General features: G+C 41.1%; 1 protein-coding gene across 1 annotated transcript; it reads left to right on the top strand.

The window, feature by feature from the left end:
- The first annotated feature begins 5,979 nt into the window (after positions 1-5,979).
- Positions 5,980-18,755, top strand: LOC126372429 (protein virilizer). Its single transcript, XM_050018174.1, has 9 exons — positions 5,980-6,137; positions 6,218-6,509; positions 7,055-11,805; positions 12,136-12,402; positions 13,115-13,259; positions 13,764-13,902; positions 14,181-14,246; positions 16,284-16,357; positions 18,622-18,755. The coding sequence occupies exons 1-9, from the start codon at positions 6,075-6,077 to the stop codon at positions 18,678-18,680; spliced, it is 5,856 nt and encodes a 1,951-aa protein (XP_049874131.1). The 5' UTR covers positions 5,980-6,074; the 3' UTR covers positions 18,681-18,755.
- Positions 18,756-20,656: the final 1,901 nt, after the last annotated feature.

Consider the following 20,656-nt stretch of genomic DNA (forward strand, 5'->3'; position numbering starts at 1 on the left):
GGCGACTCCGAGGTTGTGGGGTTGCCAGCGTGAAACCTACAATCTGCTCGTTAAGTTTATCCGCGAGGCAGTAAGTGGAATATTATATTGAAGTCCGATAAAGAGTTTATCATTAACGAATTGAAAATATAAAAATGCTGTGATAAGTTGCCAGTTATTTCTTTTCTTTGCAATAATTGTTTTTGACAAATATTTTGTATAACTGTAAGTATTTAAAATAATTATAATAATTTTAGTAATGTCATTAATTATTATTCAAATTACCATTAATTGCTGAATAAATATATAATTTAATAATTCATTAAGTAAGTATATTAGGAGAAAAAAATCCGTAGTCACTATCACTATTCTCTGATATTCATTAGACCTGTATCTGTATTTTTCTAAAATAATATTAGTAACTTACAAGATATGCGTTATGTAATAAAAATATAAGAACTGTAATGCAAACAATCGTTTTGTCTTAAAAAATTACCCCTAACAACTAACATTTACCCCCATTTAATGGTAAATCCGCCCGCGATGGTATCCCCACTCACACAGGTGGTCGACGGCTCTGCAGGTAGCCGGCGAGCAAACATCACAGCCTCTCTTTCCCCCATGTCAGTTTCACTGTAAGAGTGAAAGAGATATCCGATCAACCACTTTTTATTTGTTGCCCAAATCGTGCAAACTTTTGACAACTTATTATTTTGGAAAAAACTTTCCGATTCCGATGTTTGTAGCAAAGTTCATACAAATATGGTAAAGCAGTAGAGTAAATTTTATGTTTATTTATATGCGTTCGCTTTAATGGTCCTTTGCACAGCAGTGGGACACTGTTAAACATACATTAGGCTATTGAAATCCAGAAAGTCATCATCATTCTTCCTGCCCTTATCTCATTCTAGGTATCACAACATTTAAGGTAAGTACAAATATTCCTCTTACATTCATTTCTGTTATTCGTAATCTCAGTACTCACACCTTTCACGCACACCTTCACACAATCCATCCACACTTGCATGGGTCGTCCCCTACCCCTATAGCCGTCAACATTCATATCCATAACTTTCCGCGCTATTTATTTATTTATTAAGTTATATGCTTTCATCCCTTCTCATCACATACTCATGCCATGCTAACTTGTTGCTCTTCAATTTCTTAATTTAAATCTACGAAGTAAATAATAAATTTAAAACTAAACCGGTTAGGCGTGAGTTTTCCAAGTGGATCCACCACTAACCACCCTTACACCCTCAGCACCCTTTACAATTAAAATATTCTTAGGCCACAGAATGAATACCTACATTTTACTACAAAATACAAATAGTCTAGTGGTTAGAGCGTTAGGCTCACGATCTGGAGGTCCGGGTTCGATTCCCAATGGGGACATTGTCGAAATCACTTTGTAAGACTGTCCTTTGCTTGGTAAGGACTTTTCAGGCTTGAATCACGCAGTAAGATGATTCCGTGCTTTGAAGGGCACGTTAAGCCGTTGGTCCTGGGTATTAGCCGAAAAAACACCTCCACCAACCCGCATTGAAGCAGCGTGGTGGAGTATGCTCCATACCCCCTCCGGTATATTGAGGGGAAGCCTGTGCCCAGCAGTGGGACGTATATAGGCTGTTTATGTATATATGTATGTACAAATACTTAAATTAAGGCCCGTATCTCACTAGAACACCACGGTGGTGCCCGCAATCTTTCAATTTCAATTTTTACATTTTCCTCGCCTCAAGGTTGTCTGGAAGAAATATCTTTTAGCGTTAAGGCCGCCATTTGCCTAGTTTTAAGAGTGTTGTAATTATTTATTTTTATTTTGGTGCAATAAAGTATATTTGTATTTGTAGTACGTGTACCAACTATAAAATTAATGTAAATGTGTAAAGGCTACCTCACAATTCAACAACCAACAACTCAACTGCATACATTTTGTACGTGACGCTACAGGGGTGGCGGGCGCCCCATCACAGTGTTCTAGTGAGCTATGGCCCTGTTTAGTCGAGATTTTTATGTTTTCTATATCTATTAACATCACTAATTTAAGAGCCACGCTCTTATCGGTGTAGCATTTTTATGCTACTTTTTTAGAGAAAAACAGAGCAGTGGTTTCCCTTTTGTCTTCCGCCCCGCAGTACTATGTCTGACGCGAGTGGGATGGCGCCCAGAGTAGTCTATTTCAAAGCCGTACTAGGACTCCTGTCCTCCACTTCTGAATAGTACTGACAGTTACTGCAGCCCTCTGTCAGGTTCCAGGTACTTATATACATTATAAGTATTGTTATTTATATTTTCCATTGCGTGGCGTTCGACTGGCGTGATCACAAGAATGCATAATGGTGGAAGTCTGATTATTCTAAGTATTGATTATCTTCAGTTTTTATTGCCGCAATAAAATAACATAGTGGTCTCATACCAATAAAGAACGCAATACATAAAAATAACATACGTGCCAATAAAATATACAATACATACCGAAGTAATACCGCACGATCTCTGTGATATAATTAATATAAACCTGCCAATAGAATCAGAATCATTTATTCAACGTAATTATCATGGATAAACTTTTTAATGGTCAATTTAACATTTTTAATCTACGTCATTTCGCAAGGTGTTATAGCTGAGGAGCAGGAATGACAAGAAACTGCAACAACAACACATCTTTTGAGGAACATATTTCATACCAGGCATTTTAATCATTTAGGTAAGTAATCATTAATCTTATACATAAAGTGGCCCCGATTCCTGCAGACACCTCCTAATTTTTTTTATTTTAAGTTATACTTGTCATTTTCTTATCCGCCGAAAAGGAAAGGGACGGATGATTGTCAACAAGTTAATTTTAAAATGAATGAATAACCCGTGCCAATAAAATAGTCATCTCGCTGGTATGGAATCCGTTTGACGTGCTGTCTACTTAATTCTGTCGGGTTATTGGCCGACGTAAAATTTTTAGACGGTTGTTTTAGATTTCTGCTTAAAATTGACGTGTATTCCATAAATTTTATGCCTGTCGATTACCCGTCCCTTTCTTTTTCAACGGATAAGAAAATGACAGGTATAACTTAAAATAAAATTAGATGGCGTCTGCAGGAATTAGCACCATTAGCTTCACATGAGCTTTAAATGTATTTTCCGACAAATTCAATATATTATTTGGTGCCAAACGAGATGTCGCGATTCGATTCGTATTTAGGTCAATTTAGAACATTAATTTTGTTTTTCCGCCAACCCACAGAAATAAAATAAAGAATGTGCCAAAGTGAAGCAGCCAAGTCAAAGTGGCCCTGTGTAATACCGGCTTGCTTCTCAAACGGGGAGCGCCGATTCGATCCCTGGTATCGCAATTGCACCATTGAGTTATCGTTATCAATGTGTGCTATCACACAGATGGCTCGTCTACTGTTAGTGGCGATACAGCTTACCTAGTTTGTTTACCGGAAAGCTCAAGTGAAGCGTGCTTGGTCTACTTCATATTGCGATAGCTGTACCTACCTCTGACTAACCCAATTGGAACTAAAGTCGTGTACTTATATTATGTTGTTATATTCAAGCTTCGCGGTGTATGTAGCGTACCTCGTCTAATTACAGGTTGTGAGACGCTGCAGTAGTTTTAAGGCGGATGAGACGTTCGTTATGTAAAAATTGACGATTCAAAGTGTAACTATGTTACCTACTGATTAAAGTTTTTTTTTTAATTTGAATTAAACCCATTGGTTGGGGGTGGGAGGGATGTGCCCAGCAGTGGGCTCCGTCGTGTCTACGTGGCTGCAAGTTGTATTTTGTTTACTTGTGGCTCTGCTCACTCCATTAGGAATTACGGATCTCTTCCGTACTCACATGTTTCCCACACATATCTTTCTGCACACAATCGCTCCCCCAGGCACGCCTGATATTCGATTTAATAAATACCTACAATATTAATTGATACTATATCAATGGCATCTTATAAAAACATATTTCCTTATCATATTGTATAATGTATATGTATAGTGATTGTTTTCCTCTAAGGTGCTGGCACCGGCTGGCACTAACCGCCTTCACACTTAAAAAAATAATGATGCAGCGACCACAACGCCATTTTGTAGTTTATTTACTTATTTTATTAGTTCGTGGAATTCAAACGACGTATTAAAGATGTTTGTTTATGTTCACGATTTGGAAAACATATTATAATAATGAACTAGGTATATACAGAACGTGACATTGTAACGAATAATGATTCAGACCATGATTCTAAGTTGATATCAAGTGAAATTTCCTATTGGAAAATTAGTGGTTTTATTAATTATTTTTAGTTCCATACTTTTGGAACGGTAAAATCCACTTGATATCAACTCAGAATCATGGTCTGAATCATCCCTAAAAGTTCCTTACGGTGTCCCTAACACAGGTACATGAAGAAATCTGGATGCTATATTACATACATACACACACTCACCCCTATAATCCGTAATGTTGTGGACAGAGCCACGAGTAGGTAATAAGGACAGATGGCAGCCACTGTTGACTCGTCCCGAGATAAATATGATATCTCTCATAACAATTGTCCATCATGTTAGAAAGGAGACAATCCGGCTGTCGGATTTTACGACAAGACTGAGAAGACAAGGATCTGAACGTGTTAGGTATGTTTCTTATTCGCTCCCAGAAGAGCACAGAAACAAAAAAAAAACAAAAGTTTATCTCACAAGGAATTTACAGGATAGGTATTTACCCACCTATGAATAGATAGTTATTACTACTTACGGAATAGAACCGTTTTATCCATGATAGCCTTGTTCGAAGAACGCGTGATTTACATTGTAGTGTCACAGGTTCGAATGGCTCTTAATTTGAATTCATGTTTGGAACATAAGTATCTTGTAGTACACTGCAAGTTTTGATTCTTTGGTTCTAAGTAGGTATATTAAGATAAAAATGGCATTTGCATTATCGACTTCTCAGAAATACTGCTTCCAAATACTTAGATACTTATCACTAAGTTAACAGAATGTTACGGGTATTTCCATTCTGCGTCCTTGTGCATCACAAATAAACCTCCAATAGAGTTTTTGTGTACCTATTCCGGTAATAAACAACACCGGGTAAAAAGCTGATAATGTACTTTGTACCTAATGTTACGGGCTATACTCAATTAATGTTTACGTCATGATTGTTTATCATGAGGTTTGTTTATCATAACTCACAAATATCTAAGTAAGACGTGCTGAGTATAGTGGATTGGTGGTGGCCTAGTGGAGTATTAGCAGATAGGTAGGTACCTACTCCACTGATCATTTGTGGGCACCAATGGGCCATAAATGAATGGGTAATATTTAGATTGAAATATTGGCTGTTTATACTATGAACATGGTTGGTTCAATTTTAACAGTTCAAAATATCAAGTACATTAATTTTGTATTTAATTTCATTTTAAAAATAGTACGTTCCGTTTCTTATAAAAATAAAAATATTATTTATTTAAATATTTTTTCTACTAATAGTATAAAGTCGCAAAATACTGGTCACACCAACATTATTTTTTTCCTACTTGAGTTTTTCGGCGGGAAACGGGAACGGGACAGTTGCTTTCTTCATTGAGTAATCTAAATAATTAATAAAAAGTGGTGTTTTGTGGTTAATGATCGCATTAAGTTAGTCGGAAGACATTCGCGAGTGTTATTATATTGGAGTATTCAATAAACAAAGTGTATCTGCCTATTTTCGCTTCGTGCCGGGAAGCCGCTTCATAGCTCAAAAGTTTATGCGGACTTTTGAGTTAATTCGTTTGGGGTTCGGAGTAGGAGTCTACTCCGAGGGTGGGGGCTTAGGTTTCATCATCATCACCTTTCATCATTTCATTAATCATCAAGAAAAAAAATACGTCAGACATGGCTGTATGGGCATAGTTCCCTTTGCCTTACCCTTCGGGGAAAACTAAAACAAAAAAAAAAAAAAATTTTTCCTACTTGAAACACTGACTTACAAACGTCAATTAAAACGTCACGTCAATATCGACGCGAGTGCTTGTTTGTTTTTCGGCTTAAATTGTGAATAAAATATGCAATTTCCAATTGAATAGTGTTAATAAACGGAAAATTAACATTATGGCGACTAATGAACAACCTGATCTTTTGTTCTTTGACACTTTCTCACACGATACGAGCGAGGTAATAGCACTTTTATCCACTCCATTTTGCCATTAAATATCGCGATATCATCTTGTAATTTGTGAAAATCTTTTTTACAGGAGCTGAATTTAGACTTGGTGCAGTTTCCTAAGTCAGTTTACGTGCGTGAGATCCGTATTATACCGCTGGGGGCTCGTGTGGAAGGCGATTTTCCTGGAGGCGTTCGTCTGGGCGCTACGAATCCTACTAAATTTCACATAGACTTCTTCGTGAATGATCTTAGTAAGCCAGGGGCGTCCACGTTCGAGGCCCTAGGCAGCCTGGACTACTGCCAGAATGGACAGATTCACATGGAGTCTGGCTCCGGATTGGACCAGCCCCGGATACCCACTGATGGGCTTGTGTTGCGAGGTTAGTTTGGTTTCAATATTAATAAATTTTGAGTATATTAAGCACTAGGCTATTGTTCTTAGGCTGATTGTGTTTAATATTACAGTACTTGGTATTATCAGAACACTTGTATTCTATAATCCATATGGAAATAATGATTTTTGGCAAATTAAATAATCTCTGTACATTCCACATTTATATTAATAGTGTGAATATAGATATACGCGGCCTGAAATGGGCTGTTTTGGGGACCTGAACTAGTTGCTGTCGAACTTATTATTACGTTTTCTCCATATAGATAAGATATTTAGATTTTTCATTAGATTAGATAATGATTTAAGTGTTTTATGTCTATTATTCTATTCTATTTACATTTCTAGGATATTTTCATAATATTTATTTATAACATTTTGATCTTGTTAATTGGAATTTAATTTATTCTTATTTTCACTAAAAATTTTCAACTTAAGTGAATAATTTAATTAATTACTCATTGCTCCCAATAAAATTGTTTTATATCATAATAAATTCAAAATATTTTTAAATCTTAATTGTTCTATTTTCAGGTTGGTACACAACTATCACCTTGGCAGTGTATGGCAACCTGACTCAAGTTATTCCTGAGACCCCAGTGGGCGTGAACCCGCCTCCCAGTGTTCAGAGACAGGCTATCCCCAGGGATGTACCGCCTCCAGCCAATGTGCCACCTAGTGACTGGAACCAGGAGAACTCCAACCCTATACCTTCATACACCGGCAATGTTGCCACTACTAACCCAGATGCCTATGGACCACCTAATTATCCTGAGAACTACGACAACCAAATGTACAGGACCGATTATTATGATAATGAACCTCCAAAAGACCCGAGAACTTACCACCATCTGGAAGACAACGAGTGGGAGAAACGTGATTTGAGCTGTGAAAGAGAAGGGGATAGGATTAGGCACAGTCCGCGTTCGATAGAGCATGACAGAGATAGGGATAGGAGAGATGGAAGGAGTCGTAGAAGGTCGTTAGATAGGGGACGCAGTCGAGAGTCGTCGAGGCATAGAGAGAGGAGCAGAGAGCTGGATAGGATGGATCGACATCATTCGCGATCTCGCAGTCGAGAAAGAGACTATGTCGTCAAAGGGGAGTACCGCCCGCTTAGTCGTTCTCGGTCGCGTAGCATCGACAGACGTCTGTCCAGCGACCGGGACTGGGATCGCGGCTCGTACAAGAAAGATGACTACCGACGTCACCGGGAATCCTCATACGATCGATCACGGGGCGGTTCATATGAACGTCGCTCACCGTACGACAAGCGCCCTCCGTCCTACGAACGTAAAGCCTCGTACGAAAAACGTGGACCATCCTACGAACGCAGAGGTTCATCATATGAACGGCGTGCTCCATCTTACGAAAAGCAGGCGCCCTATGATAGAAAGAGACATTCGCCTTACAGCCGCATCAGGACCTCCAGCTATAACAGCAGATCGCCCAGTAGAGACGATCCTAGAAAACGACCCCGGACCCCGCCTGGTGAAAGCAGTCGAAGACCAGTATCTCCAAGAGAAGGAGAAGCGTCAAGTCCTATTAACTCAATCAGATCTGAAGACACTGGAGATTATGACAGGAGTGGAAAACAGATACCTCGAGTTGAGTTCTACCATCAGAGTTACAGACATAAGAGTTCAATAAGGAGTCCCTCACAGGAAGTTGAGAATCCTCCGTATGTGGAGCCTCAGCATTCTAGCCTAGTTACAGTTCAGATCGTCGATAACGCAACGCAAGCTACAAAGGAAATAGAGTCTCCAATTCGTAATCAAGAAGATGATCGATCTATGGATGCGGAACAATTCGAGCCAATTCTCTCCGATGAGGACATCCCCGACGATATCGAAGGTCCAGGCTACATGGAAGTTGAATACGATGTCAACGAATATGACGGAGTCGAAGATATCATCAAATACTTTAACCCTTACAAAGCAGACTGGAACAAATATGAATTCATGAACAAAGTTCATGTGTTGCCAACAGGGAAAAAAGAAGAAATCAAACACGTTTTAAACGTAACTTTCGATGAGCTGTGTGATGCGAGTCCAGATCTGTTTAAGATATCGGAAATGACGAAAACTGCGAATAATAGAGAACAAAAGTTCCTCGCGAATACATTCCCTGAAATTGACAATGTAGCAAGAGAAGAGTGGGTTCACCAATGCGAACAAATAGCCATCGCCCTGAGCAATATTTGTAAAAACACTGACATCATAGTGCGTATCTTCAACGCTGATAAAGATAAGGATGAATCGAATGAATTTTCTGATATTTACGATCTTCTTATTACTTTTTGTAAGATTGGACTTAATTTTGAGTATGCTTTGGCCCAGCAACAACCGACTTACAAAATAAGACACATGAAATGTGGTATTCGCCTAGCTGAAGCGTTGGTCTCACACAAACATAATGGCGAAGTTATGACAATTCTGTTAAACATTGGCATTGATGTGCCCATGTTACTTTTGGAGATGTATTCTAAAGAGTACATGGCGTTGAGCATTCGCTTAATGATTCTGAAAGCTTTGAACTCTTGTTTATCATCGAAAGTGTCCATGGAACATTTTATGAAAGAAACAATGTTTCCCAAGTTCGACAAGAAGCAGAATGAGAGTGATAGAAAGCCCATGAATGGGTATCAAGCTCTCATATCTGTTATGCAGACTAATCCGCTCGGTAGGATCAAGTTTTCCATAAGCGCATTAATTAAGAAACTAAATATCTACGAGGTTCTTACAAAGCTACATGACTTGATATCCAATTTCGGTGTTAAAGCAGAACCACATAAAGGAGAGGACAGGGAGTTGTCAGAGAGTGACATAGAATTCATAGTGGATGCGATGGCAGAGATTTTATACATGTATCGATCACAATGCTTCCACTTGTCTCAACCAAAGAGGTTCCTACCTGCTTCAGCGCAGTTCGAAATAAACAAGGAATGTTCCAACGAAATCCTGTTAGAATTTTTCCATCAATTTCATATTTTGGAAGCGTGCCTCTACCTAATGACGTGTCCAACAACTTGCAACAATTTAGTTGTGATCAGTCCAATTCATGATCTCATTTACGAACTAATTAACTCTTATAATGGACTGAACTTTCTTTATCAAAACATGGAAATGAGTGAGCTATTGTTCAAGACTTTGGTTCAACCGTACGGACAAAACGAAGAGTTCATCTACCCACACGACTTGAGTTCTTACAGTGATCTCCAAATTTTGGGACTAGAAATGGCGTACAGATTGAAAGCATTATACTATTTGCATTCTATTGCCGACTTGCAAGCCGGTAAATCTGATGAAAACGAATTGATAGATAGATTGCAATCATTATACTGCCTGAGCTTCGGAAGCATCGGAAAGACTGCGGTGCCTGACGTCATAGTGATGGGAGAACATGCGGACTGTCTCATGGAAGTGTTTGAAAACAGCTTGAAAACTAAGAACAAGAGCGACTCTCCTTCAAAACAGAAATCGCCTGCAAAAGGCTACGCAATAGAACTTATAGTTTCGGCAGTTCGTTATTCAAGCAATGTTCCCTTCTTGAAGAAATACGGACAAAGACTTATCAACGTGTCGAAAGAACATGAAAGATTTGAACCTAGTGTCTCTAGTGTACTACAGGAAGTGATACCGTATTTGAAACCTGTCGAGAAAACGAATCTTCTTTCAGGAGATGACATGGCGGAATGTGTGGAAATTCTCAAAGCTAGCTCGGAACACTCAGCAGACTTGCCTGGAGAGTTAATGACTTGCCTAAGAATCCTGAGACACTTCTGTATCTCAGACTATGATAAAAACATCACCATAGCTTGTGAATCAGCTACTGACGAGTATGTTGAGCTAAAGTATAAGTACAATGTCCTTCAACTATTTTCTCTAGACGGTGTTGCTCATTTGGCAGGAATTTTGGACCGATTGGCGACACATTTTGACCAGCCCAGTATGCACACATCATTCTTTGCTTCCTCAAAAGGCCTTCAACTCGCACAAATGATACTGCCATGTCTAAGCTTATTGGATGAAATGTTAGCACGAGTCGTTCGTTGCCGCGGTCCAAGGTTCAGAGATTTGACTGCTGCGCCCGTTTTGCTGAAGACCTATGGAATAGTGAAAGCATTTCCTATTGGATCAGTAGGTTATAGAACTGCCGCAAAAGCTGCCGAAGCCGCCGTAAGGGCATTACTAGCATATGCTCAACCAATAGCTGACGATGCAAATGATGGAGACTCTATTCGTCGAGGACCTTGGACTTCACTATGTTCCGAAGTTATTTCCTACACCATGACAGCTCCGTATACCTTCGTACCCGGACTGTTAATCTTCTCTGAACTTCTTCCTCTGCCTTTACCTATGCAGACCAAATCACCACCAACAGAAAGAGAACTTGCTGATGCATCGAACGAGAGACGTCTTTGGTCAGCGCATCTTCATGCTTTATCAAACGACCTGACAGATTTGATTCAGATTATTTGCATGTCGACATATAGACCTGTAGTTCACATGTTGAGAAGAGTTTGTGTGCAGATAGCAGATTTAGCTCCGAACACTGCCGCGACGGTCGCAAGGGCAGCAGTAGGTGCGGTTACAAGAGAATTGAAGCCTGGAGAACCGGCGACGGCTAGTGGAGCGAGGGTGCTAGGGTTTTTGGCTTGTCTAGTGTCGCATGCACCTGTGAAATGCGCGGTGCTTCACGCGATGAGTGCGGGCGGCCCACGATCCAATGACGTCCAATCAGCTCTCTGTGGAATCCTGACGCTTGCAAACGCAGCAAGCGACCACGCCGCTGCGCAGGAATTCGCCGCTCACGCCTTAGCCGCATTATGTGATGCCGAAGTGACTCTAACACCCCTAAACGTATCTCAAGAACTCATCTTAGCCAACTCGTTACCCAATAAAGACGCCTTATCAGCATTTTTAGATGCTTCAGCGGATTGCCTGGAATCTACAACGAAAACTTGCGCAGTAGCTTCGGCTATTTTAAGAGCGTATTTTGTGTTAACAGAGCATGAATACGGCTTCCAACAGTTCAAGAAATTTGTGGCTAAACGTCGGGAGTCCTTAGGGAAGTTTTTCAAGTGGGTTTTGGAAGGTTCAGGGGAGGATAAGGCGGAGTGTTTGAGTCTGTATATTGACCTAATAAGGATCTTGAAAGGCGAGGAAGGGGAGGGTGCAGTGGGCAGGAAATCAGTGTTGACTGTTGCAGAGATGGCAGATCTTGTGGGCTACTCGCCAACCGAGGAAGATCATCCAGCTTTGACCTTGGAGAAGACACTCAAGGTGAGTTTACCTTCACCCAATTACTAGTTGTAATAAAAAAAAAAACCTTTTGTATTAATTAGTTTTCTTTTTGAACATATTTTGAAGAAAGACTTTATTGCTGACATAGGGAACCAGAGAAATGAAACGCAAAATTTCGCGGCACACATATCGACATATACATATCGACTCGCGTTATTAATATTTGTTGCTGTCGAATTTTTTGCATTTTTTTTCTAACCTAACCTTTAGAAATAAATTCTAATAAAAGACGAAATCTCTCTGATGAATGTAGGTAATTTCTTTTTCACGTTAAATTTAATTTAATCGATACTTCTAAACCTTTTCCAGGAACGCAACGCCGATGAAGACGCGATAGCAAACGCGGGCTTCTTATCATCACACCTGCAGAAGTTGACAACCCCTGAGGAGCCTAGCACTCCGCCCCTGGAGGCCGCGGAGCCTTCGCCCCTGAGCCCCGAGCCGCTCGTCGCGCAGTTCGCCGCGCGCACTGTGTATGCTATAGGAGAAGCCAGTGATGAACGATTGACGTCCAGTTACTGGTTGAATGTGCCGTCCGCCGGAGGGGACGATGATGTTAATGATCATGAACAGTTGGTGAGTGTTTTATTCAAAACTCGTACTCAAAAATATCATTATTAATAAGGTAACATAGTTACACTTTGAATTGTAATTTTATACATAAATATATTTTTTGCCGAATGTATTATCCGCCAAAAACTACTGCAGCTTCTCACAACTTGCATAGTCGATCATCAAGCGATCAATGTACCTCTGACTACCTCAATTAGGAATATAGTGAGCTTATGTTATGGCCAAAATAAATCCAAGAAGCAAATGGAATTCCAAATTGAATTGTATGGAATTTGGAATTGAATTATCAGGATAGAAGCGAAAGAAATTCCATAGTCTCTGCTTACCCTGGTGGGAAATAGGCATGAGTTCATGTATGTATGTTCGTCCAAGTAGTCGTCCGGAGTAAATCTAAGACAAATCACGTCAAAGAGGTGAATGTTGAAATATTTTATAGTTATTGCGCTGTTTTCTCCCTCTAATCGGAGGAATACACAGTATATATTCGTGTTCTGAATACACTTTGTTCGGAATCGAACCCAGTAATTCTCTTTTGAAAGTGCAGTCATTACACCATAGAGCAACTTATGCTTGGTAATATGCCTGAAACTGAGAGACTGCATGAGAAACAAAGGAAACCAGTACGCCTCTGTAACGTTCTCAACTTGGAGGACGAAAGATGTGCGGTGACTTAGTAGGCGTAGTGCTGTATTGACGCGTGTCGTGTGTGGGGCAGTCGTCGTGCGACATCGCGGCGCTGGCGGAGGCGCAGCTGGCGGCCAGCGGCGGCGCGGGCGCCGTGCTGCGGGCCGTGCGGCGCCTGGCCGGCTGCAGGGACGCGCGCCAGGAGCCGCCGCCCAGCGACGACAAGCGGCCCGCAGGTACCCGACAAGACCCACCATTCACAATTCACCATCCACCATACCCCTTCCACTTTCCGTCATACAAAATCCGCCATCCACCATACACTATCCGCTATCCATATACCTACACTATTTATTACAATATGCTTTGTTTCACTAGGACATTGTTCGTTGAATCACCTGATTGATATGAATATCAATTCGGTGCTTATCACTTTCGGCCCACTACGGTCGATAAATTCTCTCAGACGACGCCTTGAACCGAGGCTCCAGCCAAAATGGGCACCTTCAGGCCTCTCCAAAATTTTGGTACCTTCAGTGCTCCCCATTTGTCTGGCCAAGTAGTTATTGACTTTTTAAATCCTTTAATTTTTTTTTTGTTGCCTGGAAGAAATTGCTACTTAGCAATAAGGACGCCGAATCAGCTGTAATTTTGTGTTTATATGCAATAAAGTGTTATGAATTGAATTAATGTCATGAAAAAAGAAGGTAGAGGTTATAAGGAGGCGTGTTGTGTCCCAGTGGCGTGGTGCAGGGCGGTGCGCGCAGAGGCGGGCGGGGACGCGTTCCGCTCGCGGCCGCCCAACACGTCGCGCCCGCCCTCGCTGCACGTGGACGACTTCACCGCGCTGTGCCAGCCCTACCCGCAGCCCATACAACGGTAACACGCCACACCTTACATTTATAATCATACACACCTCTTTTCTACATCTAGTGTTGCCTGATAATCGACTGTATACCCTAAATAATCTAAATATCGATACTATCTATGATTTCAATATAATCGATTCATAATCCATTAATCGCAATATGATCGATTTAATCACAGATCTATATTTAGCTTATTTAGAGGTAAATAATCGATAAATCGATGATCAATTATTCGGCAGCATGAACGTAATGTATACGAGTAACTATACCCTTATATTGTTGTTCCAGCGGCGCCCGCCGCGGCGCGGGCCCGCGCTACGCCGGCGCGGCGCCGCCCGCCGCCTACCGCCACCTGTGAGTACCGCCGCGACGCACGCGCCGCACGGGACAATTTATTTATTTATTTATTTACAATCTATTCATTGTCGCACATTACTACGTAAACGGCCTACGTGCTCCAGTCATTGAGCGTTCAAATCACAATACGGAGGCCCGGGTTCGAATCCCGGCGGGGACATATCATTAAAATCACTATGAGTCCTGGTTCGGCATGGACGTTGCAGGCTGATCACCCGATTGTGCGAAAGTAAGATGATCCGTGCTTCGGAAGGCACGTTAAGCCGTGGTCCGGGTTCCTACTTACTGGTGTAAGTAGGTTTTGTTAAATGAGTCATATCAGGGGCGTTTGGCGGCTCAATAATAACCCTGACACGCGATAGAAGAAGAGGCTACGCGAGGAAGAGAGAAAGGTTGATCTAGCAGAAACCTCAGTGGGATATGGGTACTTAGTTCGTCTTCCGATTCAATATTCACATTATTAAATAGGGAACAATGACAAACTAGTCAAACGAAATCCTATTCACAAGACGAAAAACAAAAAACGATTTTGATTGAAAAACAAAAAAATGGCGTCATTTATAAAAGTCAACTCTTTGTTCGTAATTAAAAAAAAAAGTAAAAATATATTTAAAAAACTATTATTTTATGATTTATCTTTGATAATCTACACAATTATAAAACGTGTCTTTACGTGGTACATCTAATAAGATAAAAGTTAAATTAGTTTGATAATTACCTTTCCGGAATGTTATGATGATGTGGGTGTAACTACCCTCTTCACGAATTTCGGCAATCGCAACAAGTAGACAATATTTCAACCTACGCTACGATGACAAACTGATAAAAAGCACAAACTGATAACAAGATATAGGAAACCATCAACACTTTATAGTTCTTTTTACACTGAATTTACATAATTTTGAATTGCACGCGCCATTGGCGAATGGTTGGAAACGAAACTGACAACTGAGGCGTTTTGTTTGTTTGAAGTTGACGCGCCATGATTGTGCGTTTTGTTGCCATTTTTTAAAGAGTATGAAAGTTTCCGGGCTATTCCGCAAAAATAATATAGATGGCGCTGTTGAGATTTAACGTGATAATTTATGTCTTATATATGTATGTCTTTTATTTATGAAATTAGTAATACGATGGTTTTTTTACAGCACCAACTATATTTTTTGGGGGAGAACGTAGCCTAGAAAGTCCCTCAATGCGTAGGTGACCGAATCATAGATAAATAAATAGCACTTTATGTGCTAATCTAGAAATGTATAAAAACAGGCGGACTTTGTTGTCCAAGTGTTCCTATAAGGGTACCGTTTTATTTTTTGACATTCGGAACCCTAAAAATAATACATGGTTCTTTCTTTATTTACAAAGAAACCAATCTATAATGATCAAATAACTATCTCGTTATTTTTTTTTTCAAGAATCGAGTAACTAACAAAGTACTATTTGACCACATTTATTACACTTATAACTATTTTCTTACAAGTTCCATAGGAATTTCTTATTTTGACGTTTCGTGAAGAGTACCTATGTCATTTTATTGAATTGTCATCTAATTTATAACATAGAATAAAGAATAATACTACGTATAGAACGGACACTCCGCGCCGCACCACCTGTATTGGAGACTAGAGCCCTATCACTTACAAGGGTTATCTACTCTGGTGTCGTAATAAAACTATCAGTGGACTGTAAAAACTGGTAATTATAGTTTTGAGAAAATAAGAGAAAAAATGGGCGTTGTCAGCTGTTCCGCCGAGATCGTCGCAGTGTCCTCGTAGCGGCGCGCAGTCCTGTTGCTGTAATGTTGGAAAGGCGCGCAGGCGCGTTGCCCTCTTATGCCGCTCGTAAGTCCGGGTGGGTTTAAATGTCACAACCATACCTAACACTCGTTGGGGCTCACTTTAATCTAAATGACCATAAGGAGTAAGGGAGCGAGTGTGGAGTGTCTGTTTCTCTTGCGCTTATACGGTATACGGTAAGAAGTCTGTGTCCGGGTTGCGAGTATACTAGGGATGTTCTGAATTCATAATATCGTTTCAGTCGCGGCCGCGGCGCGTGGGAGATGGGCGGACAACACTTCGGCCACTTCCCGCCCACCAGCCAGTATATGATGAGTACGTCATACTTCTTATTTCTCAGGGGGACTAAAAACGCCACGTCGAAACAATGAGGATAAGAACTGCCTATCTCTCCCACCAGGTGTCGCTACTGTTGAGTGTCTTTAACATTTGACAGTTGCCCATAATTCAAATTAAAATTCAAAAATATCTTTATTCAGTAGGTAACATAGTTACAATTTGAATCGTCAATTTTACATAGCGAACGTCTCATCCGCCTAAAACTACTGCAGCTTCTCACAACCTGTATAGCCGGGGAAAAGAAGCTGCAAGAAAAACCTCTGCACAGGGCCCTAGACGTTCTTTAAAAAAAATAAAAATAAACATAAAATATTGGTATACAATTGAGTAATTTAGCTGCCTAATATCAGTTCTCAGGCAGTTAATACCATGCATTCATATCTTCTAAATAATCACTAACTTTATAATAACCTTTTTTGTAAAGTTGGTGTATTTTTTACACTGTAACCCTTTGCGCAGCGTTTACGTATACTATATTAAAGTAAGTCATCCTTCAGACGGGATACAGTCCATGTTGCTCCACATTTTATCACGAAATTTAGCTGCACAATATGGAGTACTGTCGAAATTTAGGAACACTCAACAGTGCTGCCGCCTACATTTGAGCTTGTAGCTTTTATCTTCATTCTTCTAAAAAGCAATATTGCAATTTGTAATCGGCGCTTATAAAATTAAGTGCGCAATGTAGAAAATGTTACATAGCAAAGTTGTTACAATGTGTCTTTTTATGGCCTGTTATTTTTACGTGTGATACCTGTTATTTTTTTTCTTATCTACTCTCTTTATCTTCTTCTCTTCTCCTCTACTCTCCTCTAGGAGATCTTTACAATACTGAGGGGGATGATTCAGACCAGTGGACCACTTGATATTAACTCTCTAACGTATACAAGATATAGGTCTCCCCTTTTTCACGCTATCAATCAATCTATCGTATTTATCAATTATTGGTTTATTTCATCATGACTACATCCCTTGAGGACTAGACAACCAGAACCTACATCGTTATATGCTTCATAGTAATGAAACAGAATAGTGCACGATGCTCTTGTTGTCCCGAGTATACCCCGAGTGGGTCCCGGGATAAAATAAAAAAAAACATAGAAAACGTTCAGCTGCTTATTTTCCCGGGCATGTCGTAAAACCTGACAGCGGGGTTGTGTCTTTTCTAACACAATGGGCAATTGTTATAGACGATGGACTGATCGTTTGACACCATAAGGTTCATTATCTATCTTGTCATCAGTGGCTGCAAGTTGTTACTAGTGGCTGCCAACCCCATTAGGGATAACAGGCGTAACTTTATGTTTATGTAGGTAAACTACTGCTTACCCCCGATATGTACCAGGTATTACCAGTATTATGAATAAATTTGTGCTCACTTATCACGACAGTCTAACAGAAACCTTGCGGAGATGTGGGTACTAAGTTCATCATGCGATGGATGTACAGTCAGAGGCAAATAGTTAGTGACAGTCAAGGTATACATATAGTTAGCAACATCCAGAATGTCCAATAATTAACGACGTTCAAGGTGACCGTATAGATAGTAACACTTTAAGTGACCAAAAACATCGGCACAACCTGCGTGTTCAAAAATTTGCCAACAACTTAATTCGTTCTTAATTTGCCAACAACTTAACGGTCCATATATGATTTTTGAACATCTTGACTGCTTGGATACCATTGGCGCAGTGAATGTTTTTATATTTACGTCGAGATAATTGAGCCGAACTGTTTGACATTGTAAGCGTCTCGCGAATCTGGACGATTAGGTTGTTGCCAACTTTTCGAACACGCAGGTTGTGCCGATGTTTTTGGTCACTTAGAGTGTTACTATACAAATACACTTTATTGCACCAAAATAAAAAGAAATAATTACAAAAAGTCTCTTAACTAAGTACATGTTACTATCTATACGGCCACCTTGAACGTTCTAATTGGTGGACATTCTGAATGTTGCTAACTATCAATTCAATCCTTTCCTGACCGTATTCGGCCACAGCGACTCGACAACTAAAGAGCGTCGTTCGTGTGCTCTCAAGTGACTGACATATCCGATCTTAGCATTAAATGTACGACCGAATTCAATGCACGTCAGCACTCCTCCTAAATGATTATAATTTATGGTAGCAGGTGGTCGCGCCTTGAGCTCGTCTCGATTGTCACTATTTGCTTCTACCTGTACCTCTAACTACCCCGATTGGGATATAGTCGTGAGCTTGTGTTTGTGGTGTCCGCAGGTGGCATGGGGTGGGGCGGCGGGCGCGTGCCCCGCGGGCGGCGCTGCTTCCTGCGGTGACGCGGCCGCTCGCACGCGACTCTCGCCTGACACGCCGCGCCGCGGTCTCAATAATAAACTCTAATACTAGACGGACTGCAGCGTTTCATTTATATACTCACCTTTATGCTTTCACCCCCTCTTTGAAAGGGTTCGGGGCAGATTTCCAAAAAAAAAGATGCAAGATTTTTTTGTTGGTCACATTTAGTCCGCATACCAATTATTAGCTTCCAACCTTGAAATATGCGGAATGCTCCATAGAAACTTCCACCCCCCCATTTCAGGGCAGTAGGGGGTTAGAAAGAGACAAAAAAGAGCCTATGTGCTTCTATCCCTCCAACTCATCATCACCAGCCCATTAACGTCCCCACTTCAGGGGCACGGGCCTTCCCTATGGATGGATAGGGAGATCGGGCCTTAAACCACCACGCGGGCCCAGTGCGGATTGGTGGTTATTAACGACTACTAATGCAACCGGGACCAACGGCTTAACGTGCCTTCCGAAGCACGGAGGAGCTCGAGATGAAAACTTTTTTTTGTGGTCACCCATCCTATGACCGGCCTTTGCGAAAGTTGCTCAACTTCAACAATCGCAGACCGAGCGCGATTATCGCTGCGCCACCGAGCTCCTCCTGTCCCTCCAACTATCTCCACTTAAAAAAACACGTGAATCCGTGGCTCAGTTATGCCCTGAAAGACAGACACATACATTTTCCCATTTATATTATTAGTATGGCTGGGAATTTTCTACGCAGAATAATAATATTACTGCGTATTGAACGGATACTCTCCGCCTCGCGATCGAGATCTTTTAATTACTAGTAATCCTCCGTTTGATTGAGGGGAGGCCTGTGCCCAGCAGTGGGACGTATATAGGCAGTTTATGTTATGTATGTACAACGCTATCTATATTTTCTTGGGGAACGTAACCTGGACAGTCCGTCATTCTTAAGAATTCGATGTTACTTGCGGATATCCATTGTAATTAAATATTGAATATATGTCGAGGAGCTCGGTGGCGCAGCGGTTAACGCGCTCGGTCTGCGATTGTTGAAGTAAAGCAACTTTCGCAAAGGCCGGTCATTGGATGGGTGACCACAAAAAAAAATTATTTCATCTCGAGCTCATCCGTGCTTCGGAAGGCACGTTAAACCGTTGGTCCCGGCTGCATTAGCAGTCGTTAATAACCATCAATCCGCACTGGGCCCGCGTGATGGTTTAAGGCCCGATCTCCCTATCCATCCATAGGGAAGGCCCGTGCCCCAGCAGTGGGGACGTTAATGGGCTGATGATGATGATGATTGAATATAATATAACATACTGGTACTGATTCCATTACACAGCATTGAATTTTATTATAAATATACCTGTCATTTAATGTTCTTATCCGCCGAAAAAACATGCGTTAATTTGGTTCACCATTATTGACCCCGCACCTCAGATTTATTGGGTAAAGTCACTAAGGGTTAAACTACTATGGCTGCACCGCATCTCACTTTCCTATACCTCTATCCTTTCACTCCTCCTGTCACTCAGTACCACCATTTGCTAGAGCAAGATATACATGAACAGCCTATATACGTCCCACAGCTGGGCACAGGCCTCCCCTCAATCAACCGAAGGGGTTATAGAGCATACTCCACCACGCTGCTCCACTGCACTGTTTTTACGGCTAATAGCCGGGACCAACGGCTTAACGTGCCCTCCGAAGCACGGAATCATCTTACTTTTTCGGACAATCAGGTGATTCAAGCCTGAAAAGTCCTTACCAAACAAAGGACAGTCTCACAAAGTGATTTCGACAATGTCCCCATCGGGAATCGAACCCGGACCTCCAGATCGTGAGCCTAACGCTCTAACCACTAGACCACACTGTGACGAGCAAGATATAGAACCTCATCAATTCCGCTGCGTGCGGTCGCATTACCTCGTTCTAGCATATGACAGTTCTGAGTGACAGAAAAGGATAGACGCATAGGAAAAAGATGCGGTACGAC

This window comes from Pectinophora gossypiella, chromosome 14, assembly GCF_024362695.1.
Source record: "Pectinophora gossypiella chromosome 14, ilPecGoss1.1, whole genome shotgun sequence".
Classification (NCBI taxonomy): domain Eukaryota; kingdom Metazoa; phylum Arthropoda; class Insecta; order Lepidoptera; family Gelechiidae; genus Pectinophora; species Pectinophora gossypiella.